The sequence below is a fragment of the Triticum aestivum genome, chromosome 2B, assembly GCF_018294505.1.
Source record: "Triticum aestivum cultivar Chinese Spring chromosome 2B, IWGSC CS RefSeq v2.1, whole genome shotgun sequence".
NCBI lineage: Eukaryota > Viridiplantae > Streptophyta > Magnoliopsida > Poales > Poaceae > Triticum > Triticum aestivum.
Genome location: NC_057798.1, coordinates 252848153 through 252858947, shown reverse-complemented (window position 1 = coordinate 252858947; position 10795 = coordinate 252848153). Strand labels below are relative to the sequence as shown.

At 47.7% G+C, this 10795-nt stretch overlaps 1 protein-coding gene across 1 annotated transcript; it reads left to right on the top strand.

Moving 5' to 3' along the window:
• The first annotated feature begins 2242 nt into the window (after positions 1-2242).
• Positions 2243-5715, top strand: LOC123044621 (cysteine-rich receptor-like protein kinase 6). Its single transcript, XM_044467421.1, has 7 exons — positions 2243-3155; positions 3713-3841; positions 3999-4123; positions 4224-4434; positions 4535-4772; positions 4850-5000; positions 5087-5715. The coding sequence occupies exons 1-7, from the start codon at positions 2303-2305 to the stop codon at positions 5417-5419; spliced, it is 2040 nt and encodes a 679-aa protein (XP_044323356.1). The 5' UTR covers positions 2243-2302; the 3' UTR covers positions 5420-5715.
• The last annotated feature ends 5080 nt before the right edge of the window (positions 5716-10795 follow it).

Below are 10795 nucleotides of genomic sequence, written 5' to 3'. Positions count from 1 at the left end.
GGAGACGGGGAAGGCGACGGTGTGGGCGTCAGGCCGCGCACCCACGGATGCTCGCGCGGCTCTGCACGTGGCCTCCGCGGCCCTGACACGGTGCCGGTGAAGTAGGACGCGCGCCGCACGTCATGCTCGTCCTGGAGCCATGTGTCCCAGAGCGGCGAGTCGGGGGCGTACCTGTGGTCGTAGTACAGGTCGTCGGGAAGGAGGCGGCGACGGCAGTTGATCTCATCGCGCCGTGCACGGCCGGTCGCCGGCACTGGCGGGATGGGGACCCGGTCCGCGAAGAGGTGCCACCCATTGGGCAGGTGGGCGTCGCTCCACGGGACCAGCGTCCTCGTCTCCCAGTACCTCCGGCACACGTTCGCGCAGATGTTGATGTAGGGTGGAACCCTATAGAGAAGATCTTTCACGAATTGGAGGTGAAAACCCCAAGAACAAGATGAACAAAGGAGGGAAAACAAGAGGAGCACTCAAGAACAAGTCAAATTACACATCCACTAGACAATCAAACACATGAGATCCACAAGGTACATGAACAACAAAGGGAAATAAGATACATGGTAGAGTTCATCCCAAATCCTATGAAGGAGATGAGGGCTTGATGATCCTATGATTGGGATCCTTCCCCTAGAAGGAGGTCTTGATCTCCTAGTGGAGTGGATCCATGGAGCAAAGCTCACAAATGTGTATCAACTACTTTGCTTCTCCTAAACATGGTCCTAGGTACGGAATATATAGCCTTGGGGTCGAAGGAGAAGAAGGGGGGCCGAAGATGCACTCCCAGCCGGCCATCCTGTAGGGCCCGTGCGCACGGGGTAAGTTGGGTCCGTGCGCACGGGGGTCCCGTGGGCACGGAACATGCCCGTGCGCACGGGGTGCTCCAGCGCCAACTTCCTGAGTAGCCCATGCGCACGGGGTCTTCGAGGCCCGTGGGCACGGGGTCGCCTGGGAGGTGCAGTGTTGATCCTGTTGCACTCCTTCTTCCTCCTTGTGGCCTTGTGGTCCTTCTCCAACTCCTTTGGGGTGTCTCTCACCAGCTTGTGGTCGTCGGTCTTCGTACCTAAGGACACATACAGCACTTTGGTGAGGTAGCAAGCAAGTCCCATGGATATTCATGATGTTCTCAAAGAAGAGCGGGTTCACCTTAGTTTCGGTAGGTCCACTTGGGGCTTGATGTGCTATGAAGGTGTACATGGAGATGAACGTGGGATGCTCCGTATCAGATGTACTGCCGGTCGCGCTCGCCGGAGGGCCGAGGGGCAATGGTGAAGGGGGCCGGCGCGGGGGCTCGACGGGAGGAGCGCGGCGGACACACGGGGGCTCGACGGGAGGAGCGCGGCGGAGACGCGGGCTCCTCCTTCTTCACGGAGCCGCGACGGCGCCCCGAGGAGGAGTCGGCCTCGCGGTCGTGCTTGCCCTTGTCGTTCCAGAAGCCCATGGCGAGGCGGGCGGCCGGCGAGCTCGAGGAGGAGGCGGGCTAGGGTTCTGCGCTGTCGGGGTTCGAGGAGGCCGCTGGGTGGCGTGGGGCAGTGTGGACGACGACCCGTCCACGCTTCCCACTTAAAGAAGGACGATGACCGCTCGACGTGTGGATGACAGGTGGGACCGTCCGCTCGTGCGCATTGATGTGGGCGGTGGGAGGTAGCTGGCCACCTGCCACGCGGCCCCGAAGCGGACGAGGCGCGCGTTCGTTTGGTGTCCGCCGCGACCCAAACCCAGCGCAAGTTTGCGCTCAAAATGGGTCGGCCCGGACACAAAACGGACAGAATGGGTCCGGTCCGTTGCGCGCTGGGCCGTCTTCTTTGTCCCTTTTGTTCCAAACGAATAGGCCCGGATAGGATAGGGTCGCGCGGTGGAGTTGGCCTTAGGTCGCGCGGCGCATGGTGGAATTGGTCAAATGAGGTGGCTTGGCCTTTTTCTGCGTCAGGTGTTCAAGATAGCTACGGCCTGACTACTGGTCAGTGTCAATATCAAACAGGGAAACACATGGAGAAACGTCAAATAAACGTACTGTATAAGTAGTGCTAGGACAGTTCGCAATTACGTATTGTATTCGGTTACAAATTCTTCTGATAAACAGAGAAAACTTGAAGAAACGTCAAATCAACGTGAAATGGCTGCTCGCCATTAGCCGTCAGATGGTCGCCACAGTAGCAGTCAACAAATGCTTTGCTACGGTCAACAACTCCGACCCCACCTGCCAATGATACACCGACGGACACCCGAACAACCCCTTCTCCTTTTTGATTTCCTTTTTGTTTTTGTACAGTTTACCGAGGCAGTGAGCCACCGCTGACGGATTGCCATGGCCAAACCCCACCGCTGCTTCTCCCCGTACCTCGCCGGCGTCGCTGCCACCTTCCTCCTCCCCGTCCTCTACGCGCCACTCGCCGCCGCCGATGACGAGCCGCCTCCGTGGCCGATCTGCGGGCCCTATCCACCGAGCGGCAACTACACGCACAACAGCACCTACCAGGCCAACATCGATCTTCTCTCCGCCACCCTCCCCAGGAACGCCTCCTTGTCTCCCGCGCTCTACGCCACCGGAGACGTCGGCGACGTGCCGGACATCGTCTACGGCCAGGCGCTCTGCCGCGGCGACGTCGCCAACGCCTCCGCCTGCGAGGCCTGCGTCGCGGCCGCCTTCCGCGGCGCGCAGCGGGCGTGCCCGCTCTACAAGGACGTCATCATCTTCTACGACCTCTGCCAGCTCCGCTTCTCCAACCGCAACTTTCTCCTCGACGACGACTACATCGTCACCACCTACACGCTCCTGCGCTCCCGGGTCGTGGCCACGCCGGCGTTCGACGCCGCCGTCGGACTGCTCGTCAACGCCACCGCGGACCACGCGGTGGAGGACTCCTCCAGGCGGTTCGGCACGGGGGAAGAGGGCTTCGGCGACAGGAGAAACCCCAAGATTTACGCGCTGACGCAGTGCGCGCCGGAAAAGACGGCGGACGTCTGCCGGAGCTGCCTCGGCGTCATAATTGGGCAGCTGCCCAACTCGTTCAGAGGCAGGACAGGCGGGGGGATGTTCGGGGTGTGGTGCAACTTCCGGTACGAGGTGTACCCTTTCTTCTCCGGCCGTCCGCTAGTGCAACTTCCGCAGTTCGTACAGAGGCCGCCTGCTTCCGCGCCACCGGTGACCGGAGGAGAAGGTGAGTTGGCTGTACGAAGGGAAATCATTTACTCCTGGTTTTTTCTGAAGTTATGCAATCTGAATTTTATTGGTTATTTGATGTGCAATTGCGTGCATATGTAAGAACATGCAACAACAAATGATTACTTTTAGGAATAAGGGGGAATCCCTCTCGACTTTCTGTGGAAAAAAAGGATTTAATCAGAATTATTCTGATATAGCTTCTGAATCAGTTAACAACACCGGCTTGTTCCATTCCTGCTCATCATAAGACATGAATCATGGCTTCGTCAGAGTACTTGAGGTGTCAGACATAGAATTGCTCGACCGGATAGAACTATATTTATATACATTTGCAAACTAGCTAACTATTTGTCAGTGTGATGCAAATACAGAAAGAACATGATCCTTGAATACAGACAATCTTGCAAATGGGTTGTGTGCTCTGAAACTCACAAGGTTTTCTTATGAAAAATCCTACTACAAAGTTTTCCAGCAACATATATGTACCACAAGATCCCGATTGACGTTATAACTAACAAGTATACCATCATGATGGTATATATTTACTTGCAGAGAAAAAGAGAAATAGTGCAGGTAAAGTTCTAGCTATTCTGATGCCTACAATTGCTGTCATATTGGCCATCCCTGTTGTGTACTTTTTCTGTTGGAGGAAGAGAAGACCAGAAGAAGTGTATCTACCTTGTAAGGCCTCTTGAGCACTTTAAATTATGGAATAATAGCCAGTCAAATGATGACTCAATTGATTATCCATCAGATGGTGATTAGATCAGTGCATAGTAGAACTTGTTTAGTATGTTATCACTTTCATCATTGTCTACTTATTCTTCAACATATTCAGCTACCTCAGATGATATTCAACACATCGATTCGCTTCTTCTCGATCTAGCAACACTGAGAATTGCCACCGATGACTTTGACAACAGCAAAATGCTTGGTAAAGGAGGATTTGGTATGGTTTATAAGGTACAGAAATACACCATTTATAGCTCAAGTTTTAGTGGTGGGAAACGTAGCTTTGTCAGTTATGTTTTTTGCAGAGGACTAAGTATCTTTACTTTGACAGGGAGTCCTACCTGACGGTGAAGAAATAGCCGTGAAAAGGCTTGGTCAGACTTCCAGACAAGGAATAGGAGAGCTGAAAAGTGAACTGGTTCTAGTTGCCAAGCTTCACCACAAGAATCTTGTGAGACTTGTTGGCGTTTGCTTGGAAGAACAAGAGAAAATACTTGTTTATGAATACATGCCCAACAGAAGCCTTGATATGATTCTTTTTGGTAAGATTTTATCACTAATAATTTTTCTTTTTTGCTTGGAAATTTTATTCACTTGACTAGTAAAATCTATGCTACAATGACACACTTGTTTGAACCACAGATTCTGAAAGAAACAAAGAGCTGGACTGGGGAAAGAGGTTCAAGATAATCAATGGAATCGCTCGAGGCTTGCAATACCTCCACGAAGATTCTCAATTGAAGATAGTTCACCGAGACCTCAAAGCGAGCAATATACTACTGGATGTCGATTACAATCCTAAGATTTCTGACTTCGGCTTAGCGAAGATATTCGGAGGTGATCAATCAGAAGATGTGACTCGTCGTATCGCCGGCACATAGTAAGCATGTCGAGTACATTTTGTCTGACAAAACACCAAGTTTTTAGTCGGGCTGTAAAGTTCTGTTTCTGTCACAGCGGATACATGGCACCGGAGTACGCCATGCGCGGTCAGTATTCCGTCAAGTCGGACGTGTTCAGCTTCGGCGTCTTGGTCCTGGAGATCATCACAGGGAGAAGAAACAGTGGCTCATATAACACTGAGCAAGACGTGGATGTCCTGAATCTTGTGAGCACCTGAAGTCTGTCCATGAACTCTGCACGCAGCCAACTTCTGGTAACAATGTCTGAATGCCCTTGCAAAATTTGGTGCAGGTATGGGAGCACTGGACCCGGGGAAACGTCGTCGAGTTGATGGATCCATCCCTGAGCAACCATCCTCCCGTCGACCAGGTGCTCAAGTGCATCCACGTCGGGCTCCTGTGCGTGCAGAGGAAACCGGCGAGCAGGCCGACGATGTCGTCGGTGAATATCATGTTCAGCAGCCACACCGTCCGTCTCCCTTCTCTGTCCAGGCCGGCATTCTGCATCCAGGAGGTCAGTGTCAGTGAAACCTCGACTGCCTATTCAGAAGCATATCCGCTCACGGAAAATTCAACTGTGATGTCTTCGAATCAAGTGTCCATCACGGAGCTTTCGCCAAGATGAGTCCTGAAGCAACCGTGTATAGTTTTCTTACGGGATAGTATCTTAATGATCTTGGAGGAGGAAGAGGCCCTGCTGTAGTGCTGTATCGGTGTCTATTACTGAACCTTTGCACTGTGGATGTAAGTAGAACTGCTAAGATGCTATTAATAGTGATTGCAACTGGCAAGAGTGGGCAACAGAAGTCATGGTAAAGCTCACGTATAGCGTGATAGATTATAAAGAATGCCATTTTTGCTGTTCAACTAAATTATTCCCCGTGCCTTACAACGGGATATACATATTCTAGTACTGTAGTCTGTGATTTATCTGCTCATATTAATGTGATTGTGTAAATAAATATTTGTCAAATCTTACACGTAATTTACCTACCTAAATGAATTTATAATTTTACTTGATAAAAACCATAAATTTATTTGGTATAAGTCAATAAAATGCGGGACAGTTAAGACGTCTTCAAGGAAAACTGGTAAAAACCAGCGATGGAAAGAAAATTTCAAAACGAAGAGAAGGCGTGTGAACATAAGTAAAGTTGAACGACGCGCATTCTGCCTGACAAAAAAGGGAATTTTACTATTTATCAAGTAAGGAGAGAGAGATGAGGGTGCAAGCTTTTTCTAGTCTCGTAAACCTAACAACTATGTGATTTTCCCGGTTGCTCCTACTGGACAGCAGTGTCAGGTATTATTTTTTTCCTTTCACCTTTTATGTTCTTTATTTTATTTAGTTCTTACCTTTTTGATCAACATTGTATAGAAAATATTCATAGTGTTTTTTTAACATAGTACAGATGCATAGAGTGCTCCTCTACGGCGCCTTATGCGCCTGTTCGCTAGCGGGCGCTCGCGCAGCAGCCTCTCATGGGCCGGCCCAGCTAGCACACTCACGTTTTCCGTTCTCCATCGCTCGCTCCTTCCCTTCCTTTGTGCACGTTTCGTTCGTTCGTTCTTTTTTTTTTCTGTTCGTCCCTTCGTTCACAAAACTGAAAGCATATAAAAAGGACAGACCCAGTGCATAGAAGCTCCCACACAAGGTGGGGTCTGGGGAGGGATTATAGGAACCTAGTCTTACCCCTGCAAAGTGCAATGCAGAGAGGCTGGTTCGAACCCAGGACCTCTTGGCACAAGTGGGGAGGACTTCACCACTGCGCCAGGCCTGCCCTCAACTGAAAGCACATGGATCTGAAAAATTACGAATTTTAAAAACATTTCACGAATTTTACAAAGTTCATCAATTCTAAAAAAAGTTCATCAATTTTGAACACAAAAATTGAAAAAGTTGATCGAATTTGAAAAAAAGATCATCGGATTTGAAATAAAGTTCATTACATTTGAAAAAAGTTCATCGGATTAGGAAAAAAGTTCACCGAATTAGAAAAAAGTTCACCGGTTTTCAAAAAAGTTCATCGAATTTGAAAAAAGGCCGTCGAATTTGAAAAAAGTTCATTGGTTTTCAAAAAAAATCACCGAAATTAAAAATAAGTTCATCAAATTTGAAAAAAGTTCATCAAATTTGAAAAAAGTTCATTGAATTTTTAAAAGGTTCATCAGATTTGAAAAAAAAATCATCGAATTTTCACAAACTCATCAAATTCGAGAAAAACTCCATCTATTTTGCAGAGGAAAAACTCATGAAGAAAGAAAAGTTTCACTAATTTGATAAAAGAAAAAAGAAAAAAAGAGGAAGAAGAAGAAGAAAAGAAAAGAAACATGTACATAATCACACCAACTGAACTGGCCTGGTGGATGTCGCCTCGCGCTCGGTACTCGCAGGTCACTGTTCGAAACACAGTTCTCGCGTAGTTTTTGCAGTTTAGAACACAGAAAAAAATTCGAAAATGGGCCGGCCCAACGTGACAAGGGGGGTATGCGCCCGTCAGTAGAAACAACTGTAGCGGGCGCTAAAGGCGCCAAAAAGGATTTAGCAGATGCATACGCTCATACATACGTACATACACTCACCCCTACTAGTACCCCTAAAAGACTGAGCCTGCATATCATTTTGGGATTGACGAAGTCGTCACAAACGCATTCGTAGTCGACGGGAACGTCTTCTCACACTGAACGCACATCGTCGGAAAGGCTGAAATAAATCCAGAAAAAAGCGAGCATCGGTGTTAGGTCTAGGACTTGAACCACAAGTTAGTTCACAATATTCATGGTGTTTTTAAATATGATCGTCATGTATTCTAGAAAGGTTCATAGTATATTAAAAAAATGTGCAACACATATTTACAAAATGTTTACCATGTATTATAAAATGTTTGTCATGTACTTCAAAAAAGTCGCGTATTTAAATTTATACTCAGCATACTTAAAAAAAATGTTCATTGCATACTAATAAATGTTCATCGTCTTGTACCCATAAAGTATTCATCATGTATTTAAATGTTCATTGTTTTCAAATTTATTCATCGTGTATTAATATTTTCCATCGTGTATCTTGAAACTATTCATCATTTATTTCAACAATATTCATTATGTATTTTAGAAAAGTTCATTGTGTGCTTTAAATAACATGTGAATTCTTTCAAAATAATGTATGAAAATTTGTATGCACATACGCGCATTTTTTCAACTTTATGTAGACGATGATATTTTTAATACACATTGAACTTTTTAAAATATCCGATGAACATTGTAAATAAATGATAGGTTTAAAAAATAGTAAAATAAAAATAATTTTCGTAATTTTTTTCAATATTTTTGAAATATGTGTAGAATGGAGAAAATAAAAATTGTTCCATAGAAGAAAACAGTAGGGATGGCAATGGGTAGGGTATGGATGGGTACAACCTTCTTCTGCCCAAACCCATACCCATAGAAACCTTCTATACCCACCCACTTCAATACCCATGGGTGTAAATTGATACCCATGCCCATATCCATCGGGTATCCTATGCCCAATGGGTATCCATTGGGTACAATGTATGGCATTTAAGTTTTCAAAAAAGTAGAGAAATGAGTCTAAAATTCAAGTGACGATGGGCAAAGCAGTATAGGGCAATGCAGCCTCCTCCGATGGGTGGCCTCTTGGAGGAATCAAGCGAGTACGAGCAATGGTTGGTGGGAATCGAGGATCGCTGATCGAGAGATTTCGTCATTTCGAGGAGATATAGGACATAGGAGGAGTGGCCAGCAAGGTGTAAGGGCATATTTATTCCCAAGATGTTTTGGTGATTGATGACAATGCTTGTGCGGACTAATCGTGTGCGTTAAGTTCTTTCAGAGATTCATCCTTTGGCACGAGACGATTATCTCCCCTCGGTGTTTTATTCAAGACGGTGTAGCTCCTTCGTTTCGTTGTTGGTGGACTAGTTTTGTAGGAGTCACCGTACTATCAAGAGGGGATCCGCTTTGATAAGGCTAGGGTGGAATCAACACGTGCACATCCATTTCACACCCGTCGTTTTCCTTCCGCTTCATTGGAGCTGCCTTTTTCCCCTGAGTATGCTTTGTCCTGCCCCAGCGGTAGTACCGCTCCCAGAGCGGTAGTACCGCCGAAGCACCCAAGCGGTAGTACCGCTCCCAGAGCGGTAGTACCGCTCCCAAGCGATAGTACCGCTCTCTGAGTGGTAGTACCGCTTGTGGTCTTCGGCCGTAGTACCGCAGTGGTTCCGGGCTACTGCCGCCTCGATTCGAGAACGATGTTTTTCGTGTCGGGTTTTGCGGTACTAAGTGCGGTAGTAGTGGCGGTAGTACCGCTCCAAGCGGTAGTACCGCGCCTACCCCCACGGTAGTACCGCCCTGGGGTCAGGACCCTGTCAGCGCGGCAGTACCGCTGGGTAAAAGCGGTAGTACCGTCCTGAGCGGTAGTACCGCCCTGCCCAAGCTGTAGTACCGCTCTGTGCAGGGCTGCTCAGTGGGATAACGGTTGGATTGGTTCCCCCACTATATAAAGGTGTCTTCTTCTTCAAAGTTGACTTACCTCTTTCCCCCAAAGCTCCATTGTTGCTCCAAGCTCCATTTTCGCCCGATCTCTCTCCCTAGCCAATCAAACTTGTTGATTTGCTCGGGATTGGTTGAGAAGGCCCAGATCTACACTTCCACCAAGAGAAATTTGATTCCCCCCACTTATCCCTAGCGGATCTTGTTACTCTTGGGTGTTGAGCACCCTAGACGGTTGAGGTCACCTCGAAGCCATACTTCATTGTGGTGAAGCTTCGTGGTGTTGTTGGGAGCCTCCAAGTGTTGTGGAGATAGCCCCAATCTTGTTTGTAAAGGTTCGGTCGCCGCCTTCAAGGGCACCAATAGTGGAATCATGACATCTCGCGTTGTGTGAGGGCGTGAGGAGATTACGGTGGCCCTAGTGGCTTCTTGGGGAGCATTGTGCCTCCACACCGCTCTAACGGAGACGTACTTCCCTTTAAAAGAAAGGAACTTCGGTAACACATCCTCGTCTCCACCGGCTCCACTCTTGGTTATCTTGTGCCTTTACTTTTGCAAGCTTACTTGTGTTGTATCTATTGCTTGCTAGTGTGCTAGTTGTCTTTGCATCATATAGGTTGTCCACGTAGTTGCACATCTAGACAACCTATTTCGCTGCAAGGTTTAAATTGTTAAAGAAAAGTCTAAAAATTGTTAGTTGCCTATTCACCCCCCCCTCTAGTCAACTATATCGATCCTTTCAATTGGTATCAGAGCCTCGTCTCTTTATTAAGGACTTTGCCATCCGAAGAGTATGGTTGACACCAACGACGGTGCGGAGGAGCACTCCGGTGTGAATCCCATCTCGCCTTCGGCCGAAGGGGGAACCTCGGTCTCACGTGAGGAATTCAATGTGGCTTTAGACACATTGAAAACCTCCATGACGGCCGAGGTTAAAAGCATGTTTTCTGAATTCCTAGACGGACTTAAACTATCTACCTCGCCGATGAAAGTGGGTGATCCCACTAACAAGGTGACGGATGCTACCTCAGACAAGGGGGAAGCTAACAGTGAAAAGAGTCCTTCTACTAGTGGTAGAAATGGCACCGACATCTTTGCCCATGTGGAACCCCCAGTGTATAGAGGACCGATCCCCTCTACTCATTTGAATCATGCCGGTCCTCCTCCTAAATATGTGAAAAATGAAGATTTTGATTCTTGGGTTTATCGCTTCAAGCGTCATTTAAAACATGTGAATACTAACCTTTGGAGAATCATTGAAGAAGGTTTCTATCCTCATGACCCAAGCAACTTCACCCCTCGAGAAGAAGTGGACAATCAATTCAATGAGAGTGCTCTCTTCATCATCCAAGATGCAATCCTTCCCGAAGATCTCCCTCATCTTCGACCTCATGTCATGGCTAAAGAAGCATGGAGATGTGTTGAGTCTCTCTATCGAGGAAGTGCTAGCATTCAACGCTCCAACTATGAAGTGGTGCAAGATGAAGCCGAT

Bases quoted from the DNA above. Each gene is read 5' to 3' on its own strand.
- LOC123044621 (XM_044467421.1), top strand. From the start codon at position 2,303: ATGGCCAAACCCCACCGCTGCTTCTCCCCGTACCTCGCCGGCGTCGCT. The intron at 3,842-3,998 runs GTAAGGCCTCTT...CAACATATTCAG, and splicing joins AGAAGAAGTGTATCTACCTT to CTACCTCAGATGATATTCAA. The intron at 4,773-4,849 runs GTAAGCATGTCG...TTTCTGTCACAG, and splicing joins CGTCGTATCGCCGGCACATA to CGGATACATGGCACCGGAGT.